The 27,511-nt window shown below is 44.3% G+C and overlaps 3 protein-coding genes and 1 pseudogene across 3 annotated transcripts; 2 read left to right on the forward strand and 2 right to left on the reverse strand.

Moving 5' to 3' along the window:
• The first annotated feature begins 2,678 nt into the window (after positions 1-2,678).
• Positions 2,679-6,923, forward strand: LOC109746978 (uncharacterized). The gene is made up of 2 exons (XM_020306068.4): positions 2,679-3,851; positions 6,618-6,923. Exon 1 carries the CDS (start codon positions 2,728-2,730, stop codon positions 3,826-3,828), a length of 1,101 nt encoding a protein of 366 aa, XP_020161657.1. The 5' UTR covers positions 2,679-2,727; the 3' UTR covers positions 3,829-3,851; positions 6,618-6,923.
• Positions 6,924-7,023: 100 nt separating this feature from the next.
• Positions 7,024-9,878, reverse strand: LOC109746979 (uncharacterized). The gene is made up of 7 exons (XM_020306069.4): positions 9,551-9,878; positions 9,386-9,452; positions 8,405-8,451; positions 8,141-8,228; positions 7,619-7,752; positions 7,432-7,530; positions 7,024-7,278 (listed from the first exon to the last, which is right to left on the reverse strand). The coding sequence occupies exons 1-7, from the start codon at positions 9,779-9,781 to the stop codon at positions 7,198-7,200; spliced, it is 747 nt and encodes a 248-aa protein (XP_020161658.1). The 5' UTR covers positions 9,782-9,878; the 3' UTR covers positions 7,024-7,197.
• Positions 9,879-15,669: 5,791 nt separating this feature from the next.
• On the reverse strand, positions 15,670-17,106 carry LOC109746968 (uncharacterized; annotated as a pseudogene).
• A 7,994-nt stretch (positions 17,107-25,100) lies between these two features.
• On the forward strand, positions 25,101-26,592 carry LOC123497697 (protein FAR1-RELATED SEQUENCE 5-like). Its single transcript, XM_045234382.2, has 2 exons — positions 25,101-25,567; positions 25,683-26,592. Exons 1-2 carry the CDS (start codon positions 25,101-25,103, stop codon positions 26,590-26,592), a joined length of 1,377 nt encoding a protein of 458 aa, XP_045090317.2.
• The last annotated feature ends 919 nt before the right edge of the window (positions 26,593-27,511 follow it).

The following is a 27,511-nucleotide window of genomic DNA, read 5'->3' on the forward strand; positions in this document are numbered from 1 at the left end:
TGGAGTAGGAGCTTGTTCTCATTAAGGATTTAATGAAGAATCTTTGGAGGAGAATCCTTTCGAGATGAGGATGCAACAATGGACAATCTTTCAAGATGATGATACTACCTAGACAAGCGTGTAAAGATTCTACATGGACAAGTGCAGATTAGGGGGAGTGTGGTGATTAATTAGCACATAAATTAGAGGGACAATCTCCCCTTCTCTAACTACTGTGTAGTTGCCTATTAGCAACCGACACGACTCTCTTTTCCTTCTTTTCTAACCGTTGCATTGGTTTCAGTCGTCACGACTTGTGCGATACGTCTCTTCAAGATATATAAATTTGTACTCCGTTTCCTATCAATGAGAAATCCAATCATTTGTTTCTTTCAATTTCAAATAGGGCCCAAGTGTTTTTCGGGCCACTCCTTTTGATGTTTGTGGTTTTTTTGTCGAGCCACTCCTTTTGAATGTTTGTGGTTGTTAAACACATGGGCTCATGTCCCTGATATGCAGGATCGCCTACATGCTACACCCCGTACCCCGCTCGCTCAAACGCTAGCATGGTGGACCGGCCCATTAGGGCGCCTCGCTCGCCCGTTCGCCCAAATGGAAGCTTCTAAAAACCCGTGATCAAAACCCTCTTGCATCGCTGCTTACCTGCGGCTCGACCCACATCGACTAGTGTGGTCGTCGTTAAAAAGAAGACTAGTTCTAGGCAAAGGGCAACACATAGCATTGGTGTTGGGACCTCCTACCCTAACTACATCAAAATTGCCACCTTTTCGCATACGAAAAACCCTGCCGTGGCCGGCCCATTTCTTGGGTACTATATGTAGTGGGTGGGAGCGGGAACAGTAGCAATCCAACTGTGCAGCGGCTTCGGTACTGTAGCACCCATTGTTTTTGCTTTTTAGTTTAAAAAATCAATGAAAAATATATTTAAAAAGTGTGAATACTTTTTTTAGAAAAAAACAATATTTTTTAATAATTCCTAAACACTTTTTTACAATGCGAGCATATTTTGAAACCTGACCATATTTTGTTAAAATTTAAAATCATATGAAAACACAAACATTCTTTCAAATTATTAACATTTTTCGAAATACTTGAAGAAGTTCTCAAAGTTCCCAAATATTTTTGAAAATAAGAACATTTTTTGAAATTCTTGAACAATTTTTCAAAGTTCCTGAATACTTTTTGAAAATGAGAACATTTTTTGAATTTGTGAATAATTTTTAAAAATAGGTACACTTTATGAAATGCGTGAATAATTTTTGAAAAGCGATAGTTTTATTAGTTTGAAATTAGCGATTTTTTTTTAAAAACATGAACATCACTTAATTTTTCAAACATTTGTCGAATTCCCAACAATTTTTAAATTTTGAAACATTTTTTAAAAGGGAACTTAAAAAACAAAGAAAATCGGTAAAAGAAGTAGCAAGAAAATGAAAAAAAAGAATAAAATCATGACCTGGACCGAGATCTGTAGAAGGTTTAAAGCATTATCTTTAGAAAATTTTATAATATGAGTCGGCCTAGATAGGCCCCTCCTATGCCAGCAGGTCGACAATTTGCCACACAGAGCGGCAAATAGGATTTGCCGGTTGCTCTCATAAAGAAAAATAATAATCAAAACAACGCTTAATATGATGAAACTTCTTATTTGTTGTGGCGTAGTTATTTTTTGAAATATATTTAAGCTTTTTTTTAGCAAAAATGATTATACTATATCTGACAATAGTTCTTTCCTCACACCTCACGCTAAACTTATTCCATGATCTGTTGGCACAAGATTTTTCGTATGATCCTTGGACATGACCGGTTTAATCTCAGAGGCAATAATCGAGGATAGATGGCCAACCTGGCAAGTTAGCAAAATTCTTATTGCAAAAAAAATTAAGCTGATAAGATTTTAAAAGTTCATTGAGCCGATATGTGTGCTTCGTTCTATCTCTACAAAATGCTAACTTGATTGTGATTATCTTGGATAAAATGAATAAAGGGTGCAAAGTATTGTTTGCCATTTGTTCCGAGATGTGCAACCAAAGACCACAAGAAGCTTATCTAAAAAAAAGACCACAAGAAGCAAGGAAGGAATTGATGAATTTGGACCTAAAAATAATGAGTTGATACATTTTATAATGGTGATGTCAGGGAGATGTAACGTTAAAACTAAAATATGTAGTCAAAAAGTACTGGCATGTAGGAGGATAGCATTTCAAATGAATTATCATGTACAACAACATGAAAAAAGAGACAACCAACAACTCTTTTTCCAGTTAACAATGTTATTACCCTAAAGAAAGTGAACAATCTATAACACTACTGTTCAGCAACAAGGAAGGGGGGCATCTCTATATACATGAGAATGTTGGTGGTTCACTATGTTGGCATAAACATTTTCAATACTCTTGAAGCATTGCTCTTCTTCTTCTGCCTGTATGAACATCTTATATTTTGATACGAAGGGAGTACTAGAATTTTTATTTTACGCTTATACCCTATACTACTAGATTACAGCACATGAATTGCCGACAGGGTAGTTTCTTTTTAGATGTCTTTTCTTTTTGGCGGGGATTTTTTTTTTTTGAGATATCACCTCGCCAACTTCTAAAAGTAGACGACTCAAGCCCAATAGATGGTAGGCCCATCCCGGCCCGGACCATGAACAGGCCTCCTAAGAGCCTCTAACCCTAGCATTCCACCCACCGTCCCACTCCGCTGCAGAAGCGGCGGCGAGGAATGGCTTCGTCGGAGAAGCGCCGGGCGAGCACCTCGCCGTCGGCCACCGCCCTCGCCTCCACCACCACCACCACCACCTCAGCCTCTTCGTCCACAAACCCCACCTCGTCGTCGCCTTACTTCCTGCCGTTGGTCGCGAGCCGCCTGACGAACCTCCAGGACTTCTTCGCCCTCCGCGCCGCCTGCCGCACCTACCGGGATCTCATCCCGCCGTCGCCGGCCAACCTCGCCTCCCAGGCTCCGCTCCTCCTCTTCCCCCGCATGGCCTCTGCCTCGGGAGCCCTGTTTCACGTCCCCCTCCGCCGCATCCTCCGCTTCCGCCTCCCCTGCACCCGCCTAGGTCGCCCCACCAAATTCCACTCCTTCGGCTGCCGCGTTTCCACCCAGGACCGCGCCGGCTATGACACCTGCCGCGAGCTCCGTATCCGCCACCTCCTCACAGGCGAGCGAGCCCGCCTGCCTGATCTCCCGAGACCGAGAGACTCTGAAGAAGTCGTCTTTTCCGGCGACCTCGTTGTCACCTTCAGGAAATGCTGCTGCGTCCTCTACTACTGCCACATTGGGGATGATCACTGGCAGGCAGTGTACTGCGATGTAGGCCACCTGCCTTACGATCTGATGTTCGTGAAAGGCACCCTCTATGCGCTGATTTACAATTACTCACATTACCGCCTCGCTGTCGTCAAGCTTGGCAAGAATTCTGCGGTATTGTCGTTTCTTGGAGATAAATTGAGTGTGCCGGAAGTTAACTGTCCAAGGTTCTGGCTAGCAGAGCGTCGTCGTGAGTTATTGCTCATTGTCGAGGTGGAGTTCGATCCATGTGTGTACCATGTTTTCTATCTGCACTCTGGGAAGAAGAAGTGGGAGAGGACTACTAGCCTTGGTGGTTGCAGCTTGTTCTTTAATTTGCATGAGTTTGCCGGTTGCCTTGGTCCAGATCATCCGGCAGTTCGAAGGGACTGCTTGTACTTCACTGGGTGCTCTGGGAAGTGGAGCGAGTATTCTTTGGCTGATGGGTCTTATCATGAATTCGTTATCGACCACCCAGGGCGAACTGAGGATTATGGATCTCCGGTTTGGGTCCTTCCAAGCATTTGCTGATGCAGTATCCACAAGTTCTCAAGGTACATTTGCTCCCTAGTGACTAGTTACAGTCATTTAGTTTGACATTTTCTGTTTGCCAATCAAAATATTCAAATGACTGTTTAGCAGCAAATCCAGAAGGACGGGTATACGTACCTGCTCCCCTTGCAATGCTTTGGTGTCTGGTCTCTTATCTATCTATCCAGAAAAAATTCTAGTGTTTGTCATTATAAGAGCATCTCCAGCCGTTGGCCCCCAAGGGGGCGCCTAAAATCGCCGCCTGGAGGTGAGCCGGCGCAAAAAATGGGCCTGGGGGCGAGTTGGCCCCCAGCCGCCGGCCCCAGGGCCGCCCCCCGGCGCGTTCAAAAAATAAAAGTATATAGCAAATTTCGGCGAAGTTCGGCGAAGTTCGGCTAAACACGACAAATTTCGGCCAACTTGGGCATATATTTCGACAAAGTTCGCGGATTTTCATTACATAGCAAATATATAAACTAATCTAAAAAAGAAACTGGCTGAACGCCGAGTAGTCGCCGTCGTCGCCGCCATCCTCATCGTCGGCCTTCTCCTTCTTGACGCGGGCGCCCCCGCTGAACCCAGCGTCGCCATGGCGGACTGGTGGCAGCGGCGGCGCGGCGTCGTCGTCGCTGTCGTCGATGACGACGACTCCTCCTTTGTCGCGGCCCCGGCGGAGCTCCGCGAAGCGCCGCAGGGCGGCGCACTGGCGCTCCTCGCCATCTTCAGGGAGTCCTGGCGTGTCCATTCAAGGCCTGCGTCGTCGTCGAGCTCGACCTCGCCGTGCTCCGTCTTCATGGCGGGGAGACCCGGCTCCGCCTTCACCGGCGCGAGCCCCGGCTCCGTCTTTGGCTTGACGAAGCGCGGAGGAGGAGCCGACGAGGAGGCGCGCCGGCCGCCCTCGTTGATGACGATGCCGGCGCTACGAGTTCGCCGGCCGAGCGGCGTCTCCGCCGCGGGCTCGGCCTTGACGCCGAGCAGCGCCGGAGTGCCGGAGGAGTGCGAGGAAGAGCGCGAGGAGGAGGAAGAAGAGGAGGAGCCGAACCTCCTTGGCGCCCATGGCCCGTCGCGTCGGTGGTGCGCTAGGGCGGCCGCCCTCGCCGGGGGGTACGCCAACGGCGGGTCGTTGCCGCCCTCGAGGTGCGTCAGCACGCCCTCGAGTGTGCGGCCGGGGACGCCCCACCACAGGTGGCGCCCCTCGCTGTTCTTCAGGTCGTCGACCACCGCCGCGCCGTTGGTGGACGCCATCCGCTGCTGCTGACGGCGCTCGAAGTACGCCGCCCAAGCCGCGTGGTTGTCGGCGGCGTACTGGGGAGGGAGAGCTGGGCGTCGGTGAGGGAGGCGCGCACGACCTCGACCTCGTCGGCGAAGTAGGAGGGTTTGGCCATGGCGTCGGGCAACGGAGGAATGGGCACTCCCCCGTTGCTGAGCCTCCAGCCCGTCGGCCCGGCGCGCATGTCCGGCGGCGCCGGGATGTTCGCCTGGAACAGGAGCCACGACTCCTATTCGCAGAGCGTGCGGCGGCCGAAGCCGTTGGCCGCCGCCTCGTCTTCGGGGAAACGTTCGGCCATCGGGAGAGGGGGAGGGAGAGGGAGGGGCTGGGCGGCGGCTCACGTGAGAGGGAGAGGGAGAGGGAGGGCTCGGCGGCGGCGCTCGGGAGAGGTAGAGCTCGGCGGTGAGGGCGGGGCTGGTGTGGCCACAGGCGAGCGAGGCCACCGGCTTATATAGCCGCGCCGCGCCCGTGTGTACGCGTGCGAGGGAGGGGAGGCGTCGGCGCGCCGTCCCGTGACGCGCCGCCGTGAGGAATCAATGGCAAGGCTGACCGGCGGCAGCCTTGCCATTGATTCCCCGCGGGAACCGAGGCGTTGGGGGAAGACGAGGCGCGGTGTCGCTGACGCGGCTGGCCCGCGGCTTTTTCGCGCCAAAACCGCTCGCCCCGGCGCCCCGGGCGCCCCCAGCGCGCCGGGTTCGGCCTGTGTCCGCCGGCGCTGATTTCGGCCCAGGCCGGCGAAAATCGGGCTCCTGGGGGCGCGACTGGGCCGTTTTTTTGGCGCCGGCGCGAAAAAATCTCTTGGGGAGGAGGCCTTCCTGGGGCGCGGCTGGAGATGCTCTAAGGTGGCGTGTTCTTGAAGTGCTCGACACGAGTAATTCATGGCGTCGTGGATCTGACAGGCCTGAAAGCAATGGCATGTGCAGAGGTGGATGCTTGGGCTAGTGAGTACTAGTAGCCCTAGACTCGGACTGTGTTAAGGAGCCAAACCATGGAGTTTACATTAAGATTATAACTGAAGTGGGTGGTTGTACGGCTGATTTCTAATGATGGCTTTTATTTCGTGAAGTTCATGAGTCCAATGCCGATGCCATTGTTTAGCTAAGTCGTCGCTGTCTTGGAACTTTGCTCAATCATGCTTGGATAAGTGACTGTGAACGGTTGACGAGAAATGTAATTTTTGCTGCTGCAAAGATTCCATACCTCATTTCTTTTGGGGGGTGTGATGTGCCTATAACAGTATATTTATTTTTTGAGACAGCGAACCGCTCATGCCAAGTGTGGTGTATAACAGTATGTTGCTGTGCATGTGTATGGATTACCATGTCCTGTTAAGATGAGGATTTATGTGCATGGGTGGTGAGTTTTAAGTGGGCAGGGGAGATGTTAGTTTCTGCTATAGTTATAGCGTTGCTTTGGGACTCTTGTGAAGTCAGGAATAATGCTTGCTTCAGTAGTATGTATCCTGCAAAACCTAATGCTGCTATTTCCACGGTGCTCATATGTGCTGTCTTCATTGCAGGAGAGAAATTAACCTGCGAAGCAAACTGCGCTTCAGGTTGATCGAAGTTGGCTATTGGACGCAACATTATTGTGTTGGCAACAGAGATCTTGGACAAGGGAGGGTAGGGGGGGTTCTAGTATATGCTTTGTGCCTGTGGTCTGTAACATGATGGTGAAGAGTATTTTGCTTCAGGGGTATTTTGGTTTGGCTGGTTAGTGGTAGTGCTTCGTCCAGCTGCTGCACACATTTTTTTGCGTAAACGAACAACTCTGTCTATGAAGTGAAGTTGGCTGCAATGAGCTCTTGTAATTGCCCTGCAAAGAAGTTTTGCTCTTTGAGCTGCCCTAGGTTGTACATTAGTCTATTAGTGACTAACGCACACCAATGGTAAAACCAAAATCTGCACTTGAAAAGTACTGGCATATACGAGGTAAAATGCCATTCTTAGTAATGCAATACCAGCAGGGTATACCCCAAATATGTGTCCTCTGTGGAACCATACACTTCTAAACATCAGATATTTACATGTCCATTTACATGCGATCATATATACAATGTATGTAAGAACTGTATTGAGGAACACATGAAACAGAGTTCTTCAATTCTGCTTTTGGTTTGGATACTCCCTTGGTCCGAATATTGTTGACCCAACCCTCACATTTGTGCTGCCCAGCTCTATCTGAACAAAGATAGCAAAACAGGAAATGTCAAAATTGCTTTGAGGACTAATGGAGGTCCAAGAATCGTACCATGTTTACACCAAAACTCTGGTTTTAATGGGATGGGATGTTTGAAAACCCCACATAAACATGAGAGATTAATGTTTTCTTACCGCTTGCTCAAAGTCACCGGACATTCCCATGGAGAGTTCGAATTGTTCTGTCGGTATCCCGAGGGCCTTGCAAACTTCAAGCTTACAATTTGCCAATGCCTGCATTACGATCACACAAAACAACATCTTGTAAAAGTCAACCCAACACAGAAGGAGCATTCGTGATGACATCATAATAGAAAGCCACCTTAAAATTTTCCGGTGTTGAGGAGTAATCTTTCATCCCTATTGTCATGAGTCCTGACAGTATTAAGTTTGGGCAAGCTAGTTTCACATGCTTAGCAAGCTCCACGCATTTAGAAGGATCGATACCAGATTTTGCTGAATGAAAACAGAAGTGTAACATCAGTTGATTCATCATCGCCAAGAAAGCCATCTATAATATAATCATAAAGAAAAGCAATATATAGCAGCATGGCAGCGACTTGAATCAGGAGAAAAGTTTGAATATATTTTAAGGCATGGCTTCTGAAGTAATGAAACAAATCTAGCTATTTTATAACATGGCTTCTGAAGTAATGAAACAAATCCAGCTATTTTATAACATGGCTTCTGAAGTAATAAAACAAGTCTAGAAATATTACGGCAATTTAAAGATTGTACCATAAATGCAGTTAACTAATGTTTCACAAATTATGGCAGTTTAAAGATATATCCTTGAACAAAAAATTAGGTGACTGGGTCAATTGAATATCTTTTCTGAACTCACATTCTTCTCCACTGGTGTTTACTTGCACCATAACTTTCAAAGGCTCCCTCCCCAAGCTAACGACAGCACGATCCAGATGATTAGCAATCTGAAAGCATGTCAGCATTATGTAATACTCATATGGAGCAGATAAGAATGAAGCTCATATATAACAAACATGTTGGAATCAGTATTATCGTCCTTTTGTGTAGAAATACAAACACCATATTGGTTTAGATGCATTTAACTCGTAAACATAATGTGTGTTTGTTGCTGTTTGCTTACCTTTTCATTACCTACACCCTCAACCATGTCAAGATTTGGAACGGCAGCTGCAAAACGGCAGAAATAGGTAATAAGTCCAAGCAGTATAGCGCATGCGACGGTTAGTTGTTTAGAAAATCAGAATCATACTCTCTCCGTTCCTAAATACTCCCTCCGTCCGGAAAAGCTTGTCCCTCAAATGGATATATCTAGTACCAAGTTAGTGCTAGATACATTCATTTGAGGGACAAGCTTGAGACAAGTTTTTTCGGACGGAGGAAGTATTTGTCTTTTTAGAGATTTCAAATGGACTACCACATACGGATGTATATAGACATATTTTAGAGTGTAGATTCACTCATTTTGCTCCGTATGTAGTCACTTGTTGAAATCTCTAGAAAGACAAATATTTAGGAACGGAGGGAGTAAAACCTAAGGACACGTGTGCACTTACAGTGGTGTATGGGGGTTGAGTTTCAAAATATAAGTTATTTATAATTGTGTTGTAGCCTAATAAGTATGACAATCTATATGCTTGAAGCCCCAATGGTGCAGACTGAAGAGACCACAATTCAGTTGGCTGGAGACTGGGCTATCATGTGACTGACTAGAGACAGTATATGATTTGAATTGCTTGAATCGTTTAATTTGGCTACACCACTCCCAAGTACGAGTTTCAACTTATGACTCTCGTATGTAACATTTGGGAGATAAAAGATGCAGGAACCAAGGAATAAAACAGGCTGATAAAACATTATTACGAGAGGCAGAGTTGAAATGCTTAGATATTCATAAATCAGTTTCTTATGTCATTGAGTACAAGGTTTGTATCACTAACTAATTATCTAACTTTGCTGTTCCCCTACTTTGATATATAGCATAAAAAGAATCATCTATGTGAGATGTGGTGTTATGGCAAAGAAGAACAAATCCTTCCACACCCATTTGTCAAATCCTCCATGCAAACAGACGCGGCACGCCAAGGCAAAATCTTAACCATACCTACTAGCGATTTCACCTTGTTGCTCTGCAAGTGCCCAACAAAATGCCACCGGATGTCTTCCGGAAGCTGCACGCGGAGAACAGAACTGAATCAATCAGCCAGCAAACAGATGGGGATCCAGCCACCCAATCCAATCCAATCCGATCCGGAGGAGGTGGCCTCACCTGCGGCGCCTTGGTGACGAACTCCTGGACGTAGTTCTCGCCGAAGGAGCGGTGGCCGGCGTCGTAGAGCTGCCGCAGCAGCGACACCGGCTTGGTCTTCCCGATCGCCACCACCCGCACCGCCTCCGCCGCCCGCCCGGACCGCTCCGCCGCGCGCCCCGCCCGCGCCAGCACCGCCCGCATCGCCGCCGCCACCGGCGCCGCCGCGCCCTCCGCCGCGGCCGCTGCCATCCTCCTCTCCCCTCCCGTTGCTTCTCCGGCGTCCGCTCGTTTTTCCTGGTGCTGCTGCTGATGGTTGCCTCGCTCCCTCCCTCCCACACAAAAGCAAAGCTTAGCCGGAGCGAGTTACGGGCCGTATGGGCCAGGCCGTAAAGAACACCTCTCTTCTTTGACTGTTTGATTATTTGCAGTGTATCGCTAAAAAAAGGATTATTTGCAGTGTGCAATTTAGGATGAGTGCAGATTCTTCTTATCTATACCAATATAAAAAAACCCAAAGGGACAGATCCAATTAATCTCGCCCATCAAATCATGTCAATCCAATGACCTAGACTGCTTCAATGTCGAGCGCTCAACACGTTTAGCTTGTAGTTAATTTCATGCCAAATATAATGTTAATCACATAATAACACGTAAATAATATCCTACTTAATATCCGCATGCACTTAATATACTTTCAAATTAACGTGCATTGCACGTACACATTGACTAGTAAAAAAAAGGGATGAGTGCAGCGTTTTGGCACCCATGTTTTTTTAAAATAGTAAATGTTATTTAAAAGTTTCAAAAAATTGATTTATTCACAATGTGCTCTACTAAGAAAAAAAAAGTTATATTCAATGTGCCACCCCAACCCCCGGGAGCTTTTTTTTTTGAGCGGTAAACCAAACTTTATTGATTAGTGTTTCGGTTTACAGGGATAACAAAAGGGTCATGGGGTACTCCCAGCCACATATGGCGCCCTTGTTCTAGAGAAGTACAAAATTTGACTAAATTATGAACATCAACATTCCCTTGCCGACCTTCGAACACTAGTAGAAAAAGGGCCTTTAGTCCCGGTTCTGGAATCGGGACTAAAGGGTCGTTACTAAAGCCTCCCCCTTTAGTCCCGGTTCTTACACGAACCGGGACTAAAGGCCCTCCACGTGGCCGCTGCCTGGAGGTTCACCTTTAGTCCCGGTTGGTAACACCAACCGGTACTAAAGGAAATTTTATGATTTTTTTTGAATTTTTTTGAATTTTTTTGAATTTTCAAATTTTTGAATTTTTTTAACCTCTAATCTCTAATCACCCCTCATCACTGCTCAATTTAACCTCTAATCTCTAATCACCCCTCATCATTCCAAATCATCTAACTATCCGGACGGTCACCCATCCTCTCACTACTCCAGCCTGAGCACGCTTAACTTCCGGGTTCTATTCTCCCACGTTTCCAAGTTTGCACTTGTTGTTTTCCTGACAATAGTAAGATGTCAATCCTATTAACCCTCGGAAATTTAGCTTGAGCATGAAGTCACACATTTCACTGTTTGAGTTTGAAACTATTGTTCCAAAAACAATAATTATTTAGTAACACTAATATTTCTTGAATAAGTAGTTTGACCACAGTTTGACCAGATTTGACCAAAATTCAAAAAACTGAAATAATTATTTAGTAACACTAATATTTCTTGAATAATTAGTTTGACCATTGTTTGACCACAGTTTGACCAGATTTGACCAAAATTCAAAAAAACTGAAATAATTATTTAGTAACACTAATATTCTTGAATAATTATTTAGTAACACTAATACTTCTTGAATAAGTAGTTTGACCATAGTTTGACCAGATTTAACAAAAATTAAAAAAAACAGAAATTTGAGCATAACTTTTTTTCCTTTTAGAATTTGAGGATTCTAAAATTTTTCAAACAAGCCGTAGGCGGTCAAAATCGGATGCGGATTTTCGTGCTGAACATTTTGATATATTATACGTTTTTTTTCTGACATCGTATGCAAAAGTTATAGCCGTTTTACATTTTCCCTACACTTTTTGCAAAACATGTCCAAATTTAAGTTTTTAAATTTTCCTAACTAGTACATGTAGTAACATAACTACATCTGGAAGGATTTTAATTTTTGAAGTTTTTATTATTTTCTTTTGCTTTTTACAAAACTGAAAAGGCGATAGGGGGGAGGGTAGAGTTTGAAAATGGGACCTTTAGTACCGGTTTGTGCCATGAACCGGTACTAATGCCTCAAACCCCATTAGTACCGGCTGGTGGCTCGAACCGGGACTAAAGGTCTAACCTTTAGTACCGGTTGGTGGCATGAACCGGTACTAATGGACATCGCACCCTTTAGTCCCGGTTCGTGACACCAACCGGGACTAAAGGTCCCATTTGAACCGGGACTAATGCCTGTACGGTGCCCTAGCCGCTCGAACCGGGACTATTGCTCACATTAGTCCCGGTTCGTAATGCAACCGGGATTAATGCTCTTTTCTGGCCGAACCAAAGCCCTGTTTTCTACTAGTGGAAGATGAAATCACACCGAGAAAATTGTCTTGCCTGGACCTGGATCTCCTTGATAACAATGCTATATCTCCCTTCCGTCCCACTCTTAATTTCCTCCACGACGGTTTTGCAATCACAAGCAACAACAATCTGATCTAAATTTAGATCCTGAGCTAGGGCTAGAGCCTCGTGGCAAGCCAACGCTTCCAGCATCGGTGGATCATTTATCCCATCAAAAACCATTGCTGAGGAGCCTAGGAACAGACCATCGTGGTTCCTGGCTATTGTAGCAGCAGCCCCTCTTCTCCCGTTTCTGTCAACTCCCCCGTCGACCTGGATTTTGACAATTCCAAGTTCGGGTGCTATCCACCTTTGCCTGGCAATAGGTCTCGCTGCTGCGTGTGAGTCGTGCTTTGCTCCTGTCCCAGTTTGAATAGTTGCAAGTTCAGCAATAAAATTCTTCACAAATGAATGAGTCGCGTGTGGGCTGTGCAGGTCTCCCTCATGAATGGCCTTGCGACGAGCCCACCATATCGCCCACATAGTCACGGCCATTGTTAACATACTGTCCCGAGGAAAATGATCTATAGCTGAAAATAACCAGACCTTAGCATTCTGCTCCGGCGTCGCTTGAATAAAATCAAGTATGTTTTCATCAACAAGTGCCCACACACACCTGGCAACAGAACATTCAAAAAGTGAGTGTCACCATGAGTCTGCCATTCCACAGAGTTGGCATTTATCATCGTCCGTCATTTTCCTTGCATGTCTTACATCCTCTGTTGGGATCGAAAGCTTAGACAGTCTCCACATGAAATGACGTATTTTCCCCGGAACTTGGATAGACCATAACGTCTCCCATGATTTTGGCTTCTGCTTCAAAATCCGAGGATCCTGATCTTCCTTCTAACCATTCCTCTCTTCTACGCTTTGTGTCAGCCAACATTCGATAAGCAGATCTTACCGAGAAAACTCCATTCTTCTCAAAGTTCCACGCCCAGTGATCATCCATTTGTCTAGTGCAGATCGGAATTGCCAAGATAGCCATAGTATCTGATGCAATAAAATTAGCATCAAGTGCTTCTCTATTCCATGCCGCATTGTGTACATCAATCAGCTCATTCACTAATGATGGGGGGTTGGCCGAGAGACACGCTAGCGGTCGCATGATAGCGTTCCTCGGTATCCAATTATTGTTGTTGCTCCATCTCCAATTCTCCGAATAATCCCTTGCTTGAGGACATCTCTTCCTTCCACTATGGCCCGCCATACCTGTGATGACCGATTCCCAAGTTCAGCTTCCAAAATTGTGCTTTGGGGGTAGTAGACAGCCCTCAAAATTCTTGCACACAAAGAATCCGGCTGCTGTAAAAGTCTCCAGGACTGTCTTGCCAATAGAGCTAGATTGAAGAGCTCAAAATCGCGGAATCCTAGCCCACCCATAAACTTGGGCTGAGTCATGGACTTCCAAGAAACCCAAGCTGGCTTTCATTTACCTTCCCTGCTTCCCCACCCAAATTGCCTTATTAGCTTGTTTAGGTGCTCACAAAGACCCCTAGGTAACTTGAAGCATGACATTGAAAAAACTGGGACCGCTTGTGCCACTGATTTCACCAAGACTTCCTTTCTTTGTGAAGACAAGCATTTTTCCATCCACCCCTTCACCTTACTCCATAATCTGTCCTTCAAGTACTTAAATGCCCCGTTTTTAGAATTGCCCACATCAGAGGGCAATCCTAGATACTTCTCATTGAGGGATTCATTGGGAACATTTAGTATCACTTTAATCTCATCTTTTATATTAGCTGGGCAACCCTTGCTAAAAAAAGATTGAAGATTTAGCTGTGTTAATTCTCTGACCTGAAGCCCGGCAATAGTTCTCCAACAGGTTTGACACCTCAGTCGCCCCTCCCCCAGTTGCTTTAAAGAACAGCAGGCTATCATCTGCGAATAACAAGTGGTTAACAGGTGGAGCTAGAGGCACCACTTGTATCACACCCAGTTGAGATGACTGACTTAAATTTTTCAATAGGCCTGAAAGGCCCTCCGCTGCCAATAAGAACAGGTAAGGGGAGTTAGGATCTCTCTGACGAATTCCTCTGCTAGGTCTGAATTCCTCCAACTTCTTTCCATTAAACAAAACAGAATATGAGACTGATGTGACCAAGTTCATAACAATATCAACCCATCTCTGAGAAAAACCAAGTCTCAACATAATAGCTCTTAAGTAATCCCATTCCAACCTATCATATGCCTTCATCATACCCCCCGGGAGCTATATCTGCTCTCCCTGAAGGGAATAGCTCCGGGCCAAGCAACTAGGCTGGAAATGTGGGGATCCCAAGATTCAAACCCGGGTCTAATGGATGGGTCGCAACACTGCTTGCCATTGGGTGCCACGTAGTTGAGGCTAAAAGAGCCAGCTTTTCATTGGTTTTCTTATTTTTTTCGGTGGTTTTCCTTTCTTTCTCTTCTCATTAGGATTTCTTCGTTTCTTTTCTCCGTTTCTAGTGTTTTTTTCTTCGGCTTTATTTTCTTTCCTTCTCGATTTTCATTGGTTTCTTTTATTCTTCGTTTTTGTTTCTTTCTTGGTTCAACGTTTCTATAGTTTTTTTCTTTTCTCTTTATCGGTTTTCACTATTTTCCCAGTTATTTGCATTTGTTTCTTCAGTTTTATTTTTTCTCTTTCTTCTTTCTTTCTGTTTTTTTTTCAGTTTTTATTTATTTCTTTTGGTTTTGATTCTATATTTTTCTAATACAAATTTAACATTTTTTAAATATGATTTCAAAATTTCTTAGTTTTCAATGATTTTCCTTGTTTTCTGTTGGTTCTTTTTTGTTTTCTTCTACGGTATTCTTCTTTTTTCATTCTTTCTGCATTGTTTTTTCTTTTTTTTGTCATTTTCTTTTTTTCTTTAGTTTATTTTGTTTCTTTTTCTGTTTTAATTTTGGGTTTTTCTTTTATTCTTTCGGTTTTCGTTCTACATTTTTTTTTGTATATGTCAACAACATTTTCCTAATACATGTTTAACTTTTTTCCAATACAAATTTAATTTAATTTTTTTGAGGATAAAATTTTTTGTAATACATAGTCAACTTTTTCCTATACACATATTTACCATTTTTCGATGGTTGATTAACATTTTTCAAATACAATATTAACATTTTGTTGAATACATGTTCAGCATTTTTCTGTACACACTTTAAAAAATTGTTGAAATGCTTGATTAACATTTCTCAAATACAAGATCAACATTTTCTAATACACTAAGCACATTTTTACATTTTTCAAATGCTTGATTAACATTTTCTCAATGCAAGATTAACAATTTTTTAAAACAGCGTCAACATTTTTTATAAACACATTTAACATTTTTCAATTGCCTTATTAACATTTTTCAAATACTCATTCAAATTCTTTCAAATGCTTGATTAACATTTTTATATACATGATAAAAAAATTCATCATTTTTTAATACATGGTCAACATTTTTTCTATATAAATTAATATTTTTTAAATACTTGTTCAAAATATTATTAAATGCTTGATTACCATTTTTATATACATAATCAAATTCGTTTCATCATTTTTAATACATGGTCAACATTGTTTCTATACACATATACAAAAATAACAAAATTCAGGAATAAAAAGACTCATTTTGGAGTATTTATTTTTACTCCCCGCATCCACCATAGCTTGAAAAAAGATCTTATATTGTGGAACGGAGGGAGTAGTTTTTCTGGCACACACTTCAATGAACCTCTTCAACACACAAGAGCATCGATTTCCGAAGCTAAATCATGGCACACTCCTCACCGGCAATCTTGGTCTCGGATATGCCGGCCGGGCTCTCGCACGGGCCATCACGATCCAGTGTCACTGCCGACCCCGAAGAACCGCCACCCGATCTACAACAAGCTTGTACATCGGGCGCACAATGCGTGCGGGATCCCGCCGCTCCCTCGCCATCTGCACGGCCAACTGCTCCAGCTTCTTCAGCCTGCGCTTGATCGTCTTGAGAGCCAGCTCGGTGCGCACGCCGTCCTCGAGCGCCTCCCGCATCGGTCCCAACATGTCGCCGTACATCTCCTGGAGAACCTCCCGGCACTCGCGGCCGGGGTAGAGTTCCTCGAACGTACGCGGCCGCATGCGGTGGCATAGCGACGGCTTGACTTCTTCCGGCGGCTCAGCTTCTTCCGATGATTTATTCCCTGGCTTTGGCTTGAGTTCTTCTAGTGCTTTCTTAGTGCGTCTTAGGGTGACCACGAGCTTGGTGTACGCGGTCTCGAACTCCCACGCCTCCTAAACTTGGAGAACTTGTCGCCGCTCTTCGGAGCATCGACGGCGGCGGAGGCGCGTCTGTTGGTCGTCTTGCGTTCGTCGACGCGGGGTTTCTTCTTCTTGCCGACCGCGTAGGCAGGGATCGCGGCGGCGGGGGCCTTGCGCTTTGGTGCCGGAGCCGGAGCGCGGTGCTCTTCTGGCGGCTCCTTCTTGGGGAGCCGCCGCCTCAGAAAGTCACGTCCCGTCGGAAGGTACTCCATGAAACCGCGGAGGAGATCGCCGTGCGCCGACCCGAAAATCCTCCGGGCCTCGTCGTAGATTTGATTAGCGTCGAGCTTGACCTCCGCCCGGACGTGGAAGAGCAGCGCGAGGACCCTGTCGTAGAGGCCGGCGTCCGCCCGCTTCACCCGCTCGAGGAACCGCATGGCCTCGGCGCAGTCCGCGTCGACGGGGTGGGGGTGGCGGCGCTCCCTCTTGGGCCGCTTCGGCGGATCCTCCTCGCGGAGGACGGGCTCGTCGGCATGGTGCTGGAAGGGGCGGCGCAGGAAGGCGCGGAGAGTTTGAGCGAGGTCGGGATGGCCGTCGAGGAACGCGAACAGCCTGGCCAGCACGGCCCGGGAGTCGGCGGCGATCTCGCCCCGGTAGAAGCTGCCCAGGAGGTCGAGGAACTCGTCGTAGACGGCCAGATCGGACGCCAAGCTTTCTTTGACCTGCCCCACGAGGTGTAGGGCGTCGTTCACCTCGGGCCTCGGAAAACTGCCTGGCAGTTGCGCCATGGCCGGCGGTGGCTCCCTGGGCGGGACTCGTCTCGGCCGGATGGGGACCTGGGGTTTCAGATTTCACCTTTCTCAAGACGAAAAGAAAAGAAAAAGGAAGAAAGGGATTCAGACTTCACGGATGGATCAGGGCCGGAAAAAAAATACTATGAGACCAGGTCTCAAGCGAGACCCATCCTGATGGATGACACGTGACATTCACAAATCACAAAGCATCTACCCCATCCCCACTTGAAATCAGGGGGAGAGATTAGATGCTTTGTTATTTGTGAATGCCACGTGTTATCCATCAGGGCGGGTCTCACCTGCTAACTGGAAGACCTGGTCTCATATAATTTTTTTCCGTCAGGGCCGTGGCCGTATAGTGATCGTGTTCGCCGCTGAATCCGTCACAGGACAGGATACGTTCTGTAATTTGCTGGCACGTAGCGCAATACCATCGATTATATCACGGGAACAACTCCTCGCTTTCTTTGGACAACGCTAACACCCACACGTGTGGTGGGAGCCAAACCCGCCCACACACCCTATAACACACAAGCTACGCCATGTCACCGCATGCATGCATGTAGGAATCTTTTTGGATTTTCAGTTTACAAAATGTTTTATCTCTTAAATGAAAAATCCGATTGAAGATCCGTTTTCACCATTAAATCCCGCGCGACGAGATCTTCGAAACTAGATCTTATATCAATATATTTTGACGATTTTTTTTGTTAAAGGTTGCCATGTCTATTGCACATGAATTGCCACGATGTTTACACTGAAATTGCTATGATATGTTTCAACTATTTTCTTCTACATTTAAAAGTAATTTTGACAAATTATAAAACAGAGAATTAAGAAACTAGACTTGCCATGCATCATAAACTAAAATTGCCATGATACATGCACTTAAAATTGCCATGGTTCATACAAAAAATTATTTTTATGGTCAAAGTACTGGAATTGTCATCATCAAAAAACTAAAACTGTCATGCTCTACAAACTAAAATTGCCACATGACAACTTTAGTTTAAGCACTATGGCAACTACAGTATAAACATCATGACAACTTTTGGGAAAAAAAAAATTCGTCGAAACATATCAACATGGGGTCTAGTTTTGAAGATCTCGTCGAGACGGATTTAATGGTAAAAACGGATTTTTAATTCGATTTTTGAATTAGGAGATAAAACATTTTTAAGCCGAAAATCAAAAAGATTTCTGCTGATGTCATCTGTTCATACGTGGCAAAATGAGTGGTGATGGGGGCGTGTGGGCGATGTGCAAACGCCCACACGTGTGGCGTTAGTTTTTCCGCTTTTTTTTTGACAAATGGTGGATTTATTGGATTAATATAGACCATCAAAAGTATACAAACACAATAAACACACAATCGGCCTCATAGGATGCACACAGCCAACAACAACACACGCACACAAAAATAAGCCAACAAATAGCAAAGTCATATAAGACCAACGTTATGCGCAGGCGAGAAAGAAAATACCCAAAGACGATCAGATCTGCGATAAAAGCAAACTACAATTATGACCATATCCGCACCAAGCATCATGACACCACATGGACGACGATGTTCTTCAACAGTAACGCCTTCAGCGAGGGAGAGACGCTCAAGCGCCGCCGTCACCGGATCCAACCACCCAAGGTAGAATCTAGGTTTTCATCCTGAAAAACCAGTCTGAGAATATCCAAGCAATGCCTTCAACAAGGTAACGACATAAAAACATTGCCATTGCCAGGTATAACCGTCTCCGGTTAGATCTAGGCTTTCACCCGAGAGCTCGATACCGGGTGCTCGAGTAGCAGCACCATCGATGTCAATTGTGTTGTCGCCACCATTGTTTTCGAGATCCTAGCTAGCAGCTACATGCGTAGCCGCCGCCGTAACCATTCCTCTGCGTCAAGCTGTCGTCGATAGTTTGCATCTCACCGCCGAAGTCAACCACCAGATTTGAAAGGGAGGAACCCTCAGGAAGATCTTACGATGGCCATCGCAATCCGCCTCGAAGCTGCCGCCGCATCCCACGTGCATGTGATCACCACAAGACCTATCACCGATGGAGGCAGGACGGTCACGACGCTCCTAGCCAAGACCCCTTGCCGGATCTGAGCATGGACTAGCCCATAGTGGTGACCCAGCCAGCCCTCAACCGCACAGGGGCAGGGGCACACTGCCTGTCGCACAGCCACAGTCGGATCTGGGAAAAAGAGCCTTAACTGGATATGGGCAGGGAAGGGCAGCTCGCGGCAGTCCATGACCGACGGCCTGGGATGGGGCGGCTGCAGCCTTCCTGGCCACATCCCCGAAACCTCAGGCCGGAGGACCTCCAGCAGGCGACGAAGGATGGATCCCTGCTAGCAGCGACGAGCACGGCCACCGAAAGGAGATGTAAGACCACTTTGGGTCAAGAAAAGGATAAAGCAAAGGAGAGAAGCCCCGCCGCCACAGCCTTCCGCACGGGGCTACGCCCGGCGGCGCTGGCCGGCAGCGGCGAGGAGAGAGAGGGCGAGAAGGGGGCTGGAGGCGGTGATGATGTGAACAACTCGCTAGCTAGCCGAATGATCTATCTTTACTCTTATAAAAAAACAGAGTTGATGATGATGGTGTTCCTGCCATCCTGCAATATAGGCCATCCGATTTATATCTGACAGATAGGAAGGAAATTATGGCAATTTTGCAAAAAGATACCCACACCCCTCTCCACATTTGCAAATAAGGCATTCCCTCGTTCATCCTTTTCTCCCACAAGGTAAACTACTCATACAAATGCATCTTGATGTTCCGTGCAACGCATGGGCATCTTGCTAGTTATATTATTACTAGCAAACATCCGTGTGCTGCAATGGAAGAAAAAATCACATACTTCTAGCACAAATAAGCACGACTCAACACCCATTCTTAGGTCCATGTTATCTATTTGAACATAGTGTCTCATCCAAGTTGTCGCTTATCCTCCTTCCCTCCCTCGCCCGCCATGGTCATGATGTCCATCTAATCGCAATGCATCCGAAAATGGTCAATCCCAAGGCGATGATCTCGGCCACCGCACTCACATCTGTCACTGAACTACACTACACCATTGTAAGTGAATGTTTAATAGTTTTAAAACTAATCGTCGACCTGAGGGTGAAGGTCTAAGGTATGGTCTACGCCTAGTCCATACACCATCCCTCATACGCCCACTCATTTTAAAATTATATATTTATTTTTGAAGATGCATCAACATTATTTTTAAAACATAAACACTTTTAAATCACATGGTATTTTTTAAAGAGCACATATATTTTTAAACTTACTAATATATTTTTAAGCATGTGAACACTTTTTAGAATTACAATTTTTTTTGAGAAAAGGGTGAATATGTTTCAAATTTTATAAACATTATTTCAATACATGAACACTTTTTTTTAAAATTACACATATATTTTAAGATGCATGAACGATTTAAGAAAATACAAAACATTTTTCAAAAGTCAGAAGGCATTTAAAATGACACAAAAAATTAGAAACGTGAACATTTTTTTGTGAATAACTAACTACACGGTCTAATTGAATTTTTTATGTATGAAACATTCTGATTGTATTTGGAGTGCAAGTGACAAGGAGGTATGCACACCTCACCAATAACATATGAGAAGCGAACCAATATGTGGTTGGATATTTAGGAGGACAGTAATATCCCTCGCCCATCAGAGTTTAAGTCCCGGTGTTCGCATTTTCTGGATTTATTTCAGGATTTTCGGCGATGCACGTTTACTGAAAGGAGGCGTTCCCATCGATTACAAGGTGTGACTTTGTAAATGAATGGAGATTTACAGTTAGTTAGAAGTTTTCCCAACCAACACTTTGTTGGCAAGATTGACTTTTTCCAACACACCGGTAGGGAAATCTGATGCGTGGTGTAGTGCATAAAGTGTTTTGTTAAAATCACCCCTACACAACCATACTGAGTGTGGAACGGCGTGCAAAGAAATCTTCAATTATGGTGCCGATCCTTAGCTCCCGGGGCTCCATAAAACCATGTATATCTCCACTCAGTCGCGGATAAATCTTTACTCCACACCATAACATTAATATAGCCGGAACTGTAGTTCTTGAGTTCAACAGTGACATCCTTGGAACAATATAGTCCGATGCTGCCGCTTAAACCCACACTGTACTCTTAGTTCGAGTTTAGTGTGTAGTTGTATTTTTTAGTTATTCCGTGACAATACACGGGCATTTAGCTAGTCAAGACTAACTCCCCAATATGATATTTGCCTTTTCTTCTTCTTTTTAGAACACTTCCTCTCTTTTATTACTTGGGTGATGAGTACACAACATTTTTTTAGTCAGGCTGATGAGGGGAAATACCGAATGGTTCCTGGGGACATCTGTCCCCGGAATCTCGCCATTCATTCAGACGTGATCTTCAACCCGCCTATTAGTATACTTTGACTTTCTTTTGTATTATCTCTTTCTCTGTTTTGTATTAGATGCCTTCGGACAGCAGGGACCCACCCTCGCATTTAACCAACGGTAGCTGCTACTCACGGGCTGGCCAACTCACCCTGACACGCATTAACCAACTTAGCTTTTCAGTGCATTTGCCTGCTACTTCTTGTCTCAACAGTGTGGACAAAGTTTGAGTAGTGTAACGAAGTCCTTCAGTACAACTCTGTACTCTAAATGCGACCAGATATATTAATCAGTCTACTGTTCGTTTTATATTATTCGCTAACACCTTTTCACCATTTGCCTACTGCACACACATTTTATTTATAAAAACTGATTTGGAAACAGTACATGATTTTCTAAAAAAAAATCATGTTAAAGTAACCCTCCCCCCCTCCCAAAAAAAAATTTGTATCTGTATATATATTATGAGGAGTATAGATATTGAAATGTTAGGGAAAAGATATGTAGTAATAAAATTGATGCCGCATGTTAAGAAAAAGTTCATACATACCAGGAAATACTTTGACCCCATATTAAAAAAATACCTCAGAGAAAAATTACCCGTTGTTACAGAAATTTTCCTATGTTCTGGAAAATATCATGACAGAAATTTGGTAAAAAAATGTCCATTACATGTTAATGAAAAAAATGCTCATTACATGTTAATGGAAAAATGTTCATCTAGAAATAAATTCTCATTATCTGTTGACTGCTCCATTACATGTACATGATCAAGAATATATATTTGTATTCTAAAAAAAGAATATATATTCGTAATTGTGAAAATGGTTTGTGTTGTGAGAAAAGAATAGATTCTGATATGAAGAGTAAGAAAATATTCAATTAATATATAAATGAGTTTATCGTCGAACAAAGTTATTTTTTGAAAAGTTATTGTAGATATATTTTTGAAAACAGTTTTGTTTTCCAAATTTGACTTCTGTTTCAGAACATGTAGACTTATATTTCATCTAGAAGACCATATTACCGACATATTTATTCCTGTTCCAACTAATCGGCCGCATCCAATTTAATTTGAACCAACTTCCAATTCAATGGACCTCGCAAAAAAAAACCCTTCCAATTCAATAGATAACAACTTAGTAAATACATTCCCTGACACATGCACCGTTCTATTACATGAAAAACTGAACTGAAAAAAAAATATAATACTTATATATAATTAGCTTATTTTAACCCCCTATGGATTAATATAGCTGTTACTCTAATTATCTTATTACTCCCTTATGGATTAATATAGAGCGGCGATAGGCGCCGGTGGACCGGCCGAACTGTTGGGCCGGCCTATCCCCAGCCGTCGGATTGAACTAGTCAGGGCCGTCTGATCTGCGCGCGAGCCCCCACCAAATGAACCGTTGCAGCAGAAATAAACAAGACCTGTTGCAACCATTGTTTCGCCCCACCACAGTGAGGAAACAGGGGGAACGCTTGATCCCCGCGTCGGCCGTCCCCGATCCGTGGCGGCGGCGGCCGGATCCACCGGATTTTGGTTTCCGGCTACAGGCTCAGCTCGAGGAGGGGCCTCCCCATCTATCACGCGACCTTCTGATTTCCTTCAACCATGTCTTACATACGTGTAACCTCCTTGCCGCCATGGATTTGGGTTCAAGCTCTGGGATGAGCTCCTCCACAGTTGATGGCCGAAGGCGGCAAGACCCTGGTGGTAGTGTACCGAGGATGCAACGATACGTCAACCCCGGTATAGTCTTCCAGGATGCAGCACATCATGGCCGGGATGAAATTGATCTGGTATGAAAACCAAACCCTAGATCCTATCTCTCACAAAAAATGGTGCAACCTTTGATTTCAGTTGATGAGCATGACATGGAAAAAATCTTCTCTACTACTTGTGTTGATTATTTAGAAATTTTTCTGACAGTGAACAAAATGCTAGTAAAAAATGTTTCTTAGTGGTCTCTGCTAATAAAATGTTACAACTATGTAGTGAACTTGGTACAATGCTACATCCTAAATGCTACATCCTACATCCTATATGCTACATGAAGGAGAATTGGTTCAAAAAAACAATGAAAACAGAGGGACGTTGCATATCTTCATGATGTAGATGTGCTACGTGCTACAACTTTGTAGAAATGTTTGGTGAAGAAAGAATCTTGAATAACAGTATGCTAAGTGTTTTTGTTGTAAAAATTTATGCTATGATTGTAGCAAAAAAAACTTGTTTCTGAATTTGTGTTTCACATGCTGCGTCCACTATGTTTGGCGTTTTTCTGCATGGTTTTTTGATGCAGCAAACAAAAAGTTTGTCTTGGGTGCTTTGTTGCAGAATGTCGGTTTGGAGCCATCGATTTTCATTGATGATGATCTGCAAAATGTTATGGAGCAAGAAGAAAATGATGGCATTGATTTGAATGATCCTCCAGGAACGGATACCGAGGACACCTTGCAGCAGAACACGGGTGATCCAGCTCATGTGAATGCCCAAGTTGCCGGTAACAATGCCAATGGAAATGCTTCGGCACTTGTTGATGAACCTAATGAAGATATATCATCGCAACCAATTGTCCCTTTTGTTGGAATGATTTTTGACAATGTTGAAGAAGCTCAACGAGTGTACAATGATTATGCAATGAAGATGGGTTTCGGAACACGAATTGTGACATCAAAACACAGTAGGATAAGAGGCTCAGGAAAGAAAGGCATCTTAATCTATAGAGTTTTTGAGTGCATACACTCTCGGAAAAATCCTTCCAATAATGCTGGTGGAAGCATTTCTGACAGCGCTGCAACAAATCAAAGTGATGATGCTGAAATGAGCTATGCTAGTAATAAAAAAATCGGCAAGCAAGCAAGCTCGCACCTATATGGATGTGAGCGACAAGAGGCAAGGGAACAGATTGGAGCGGTATGATTGCAAGGCGCATATGGGTGTTACCCTACGAGACGGTACATGGGTTGTGACAGTTTTTGAGGCGGAACACATGCACCAACTGATGTTGCAAAGGGGGCGCCGGAGATTTTGCCGTTCTCACAGAAAAATCCCGGATGCGGACTTGCAATATATCACCTCACTACACTATCACAACATATCAACAACGAATATGATGGGCTTGCTTGGAGATGCACGGTGTTGCGATCCAAGGAGTTTGCCGTATGTGAAGACTGATGTGACAAATGCAAGAGCAAAGCTGCGAAGGGGCCTGTGAGAGCGTGATTGGAGCTGACAATCGAGTACTTTGAGAGAAGACAAGTGGAGAATCCCAACTTCTTTTTCTCGGAGCTAGAAGATGATGGAGCTGTTAGGGCACTTTTCTGGGTTGATGGGAGAACAAGGGCCTTGTATCCAAAGTACAAAGATTGTGTGTTTTTCGACACCACATTCTGCACAAATTGCTACAACTTGCCCTTTGCTCCGATTGTTGGCATTAACAACCACACACATACTGTTTGCTTGGGGTGTGCTTTGTTGCCTGATGAGACCATCGAAACTTTCAAGTGGGTCTTCCAACAATGGATGTTGGCAATGAATAACGAGCATCCGTTGAACATTATGACTGATCAAGACCAGGCAATGGCTAAAACCATCTCAATGGTATTTCCAGATTCAACACACAGATGTTGCAAGTGGCACGTCTTCCGGGTTGCAAGGACGAAACTAGGGAAGATGCTGGGCAAGGATGAGCCTTTTGCTGAAGCATTCTATGGTTGCATCAATGATTCAGATACCGTTGAGGAGTTTGAAGAACGGTGGAAGCAGATGGTCGAGTTATTTGGTGTGACTGATAAGAAACACCTCAAGAACATGTGGGACATCAGGGAGATGTGGGCTCCTGTGTACTTTAGGAATAAGTTCTTCCCATTCACAGGAACAACCGGGCGGTCCGAGGGCCTGAATTCCTACTTCAAGACTTTAAATCATCATGGAGACTCGGTTTGGACATTTGTCCAGCAGTTTGAGCTTTGCCAGGAGCTAATGCTTGATCGTGAAGACAATGCTGGCTTCATCAATGAAGCGACGAGGCCGCCACTCTGGGGCAAGTAAGTCCAAAGTCATGTAGCATTTTTTTAGTTTTCCAGTACAGTGTGGTTGCAGCATTTCTTTGAAACATATGTAGCAATTCTTATTGATGTTGGAAGCTTTTTTTGTTTGCAGTTACAACATTGAAAAGCAAGCTGCAGATTTCTATACCAGAGAGGTATTTTCCAAGTTTCAAAAACTATTGGCTAAATCAACAGGCTATGGTCTGCAATATCAGCTGCAAGGGGATGTCATCTGGTTTTGCCTTGTTGCAAATTATGGCGTCAACCCAAAAGTGTACACGGTGCGTGTTGCTCCTAAAGATCAGACATACATGTGCACCTGCAACATGTTTGAGATGTGTGGGCTGATCTGCCCACATATCATCCATGTCATGGTGCACCTGAACGTGCAAACGATACCTGCGACTTACATGCTTCCAAGATGGTCTAAGAGAGCAACCGACCTTGCGCCCGAACCGGGCGATGGGCATAGAGCTATGCATTTCGGCGTCCCCACGACAAACACCCTAAAGTTTAACTCTCTATGCCGGAAGTTTGGGAAACTCGCTTCTGATGCATGCTTCAATGATGAAGCTTATAGTTTTGTCTCTGGGCTAATTGATCAGGGCAGTGTTGGGGTTGCTGCAATAAAAGCTAGAGCAACTGATGGGGTTGCAGGAGACGAAGAAGCCCAAGGTCATGCAGCAAATGAACAAAGTGTCAGGGGTACAAGTACAGGTCAGCGGGATCCACCCCCCGTAGGACTGCGGAACCCACCAAAGTCAGCAAAGAAGGGGAGGCCAAAGGAGAAAGAGAAGCGAAGGAAGCCACTAATTGAGATTCGAGAAGATGAAATGAAGAAGAAAGCAAAGAAGGACGCGATGAAAACGAAGAAAGCTCCAAAGCCAAGGGAAAAGAAGACTCCATGCAAATATTGTGAAGATGAAGATCACAACGTGAAGGATTGCCAACTCCTTGCAGCTTTTCTTGCTGCGAGTGCGAGCGCGAAAGCTCCGGGCGTCGAAACAATCCTTACACTTTAGGATATTTTCATGAGGGAAAAAATGATGAATTGCCTTGTAACACCCCATGACTTATGATAAAAAGTTGTGTTGACTAGCTGTGAATGTTTGTTTTGTGGGATTGCAACATATTACTACATGCGTGGTTTGAAAAAAGCAGAATGTTGCTTTTTACAAGAGTTGATTTAAAAAAATTCTTATTGTTATATGTTTGTGAGAGCTTACTTTTTGCAGTATGATGGTGCCAAAATTTGTAGAATTTAAAAAAAAACAGAATGTGGGTTTTTCCTTATATTTTTTTAAAAAATAGTACTCAATGGTTGTTGTAACCACAGCTTGATCCATGTTTATAGTGAACATGTTTTAAGCTTTTGAAAAGCATGGTTGAAGCTTTTGAAAAACATGGTTGATTCTTTTTGGAAATATGGTTGAAGCTTTTAGGAAACATGTTTGAAGCTTTAAGAAAACATGTTTATAAGATTTCTGAAAAGCATGGTTGAAGCTTCTGTAAACAAGGTTGCAGCTTTTAGGAAACATGGTTGAAGCTTTTGAAAAACATGGTTGAAGCTTTTGAAAAACATGGTTGAAACTTTTTCAAAATATGGTTGAAACTTTTTCAAAATATGGTTGCAGCTTTTAGGAAACATGGTTGAAGCTTTTTGCAAACATGGTTGAAGCTTTTTAAAACATGGTTGAAGCAAAATAACAAGTTTGAAAAGGAAAAAGCCTTGAATGATTTAAAGTGTTGATTTAGCTGTACATCAAAAGTTGGGAAAGGAAGCTTATTTACATTATGCTTCCAGCAAAAATATTGTAGGGATGTAGCTAATTTGCAGGTAAAAATGTATATTTTGGCTCTGCAACAAATCTAACAGAAGGTTGTAGCTATTTCCTGTGAGCTTCCAGCAATTTAAGTGTGTGACAAAAGTAGCATTCACAT

The sequence above is a fragment of the Aegilops tauschii genome, chromosome 3 (genome assembly GCF_002575655.3).
Source record: "Aegilops tauschii subsp. strangulata cultivar AL8/78 chromosome 3, Aet v6.0, whole genome shotgun sequence".
In the NCBI taxonomy this organism is placed as follows: Eukaryota; Viridiplantae; Streptophyta; class Magnoliopsida; order Poales; family Poaceae; genus Aegilops; species Aegilops tauschii.

What these genes read in the sequence shown, in the direction of transcription:
- LOC123497697 (XM_045234382.2), top strand. Translation starts at nt 25,101, where the DNA reads ATGGCTAAAACCATCTCAATGGTATTTCCAGATTCAACACACAGATGT. An exon ending in AGGCCGCCACTCTGGGGCAA is followed by an intron (nt 25,568 to 25,682) that starts GTAAGTCCAAAG and finishes TTTTGTTTGCAG; the next exon opens with TTACAACATTGAAAAGCAAG.
- LOC109746979 (XM_020306069.4), bottom strand. Translation starts at nt 9,781, where the DNA reads ATGGCAGCGGCCGCGGCGGAGGGCGCGGCGGCGCCGGTGGCGGCGGCG. An exon ending in TCGTCACCAAGGCGCCGCAG is followed by an intron (nt 9,453 to 9,550) that starts GTGAGGCCACCT and finishes CTCCGCGTGCAG; the next exon opens with CTTCCGGAAGACATCCGGTG. An exon ending in AGGGTGTAGGTAATGAAAAG is followed by an intron (nt 8,229 to 8,404) that starts GTAAGCAAACAG and finishes ACATGCTTTCAG; the next exon opens with ATTGCTAATCATCTGGATCG.
- LOC109746978 (XM_020306068.4), top strand. Translation starts at nt 2,728, where the DNA reads ATGGCTTCGTCGGAGAAGCGCCGGGCGAGCACCTCGCCGTCGGCCACC.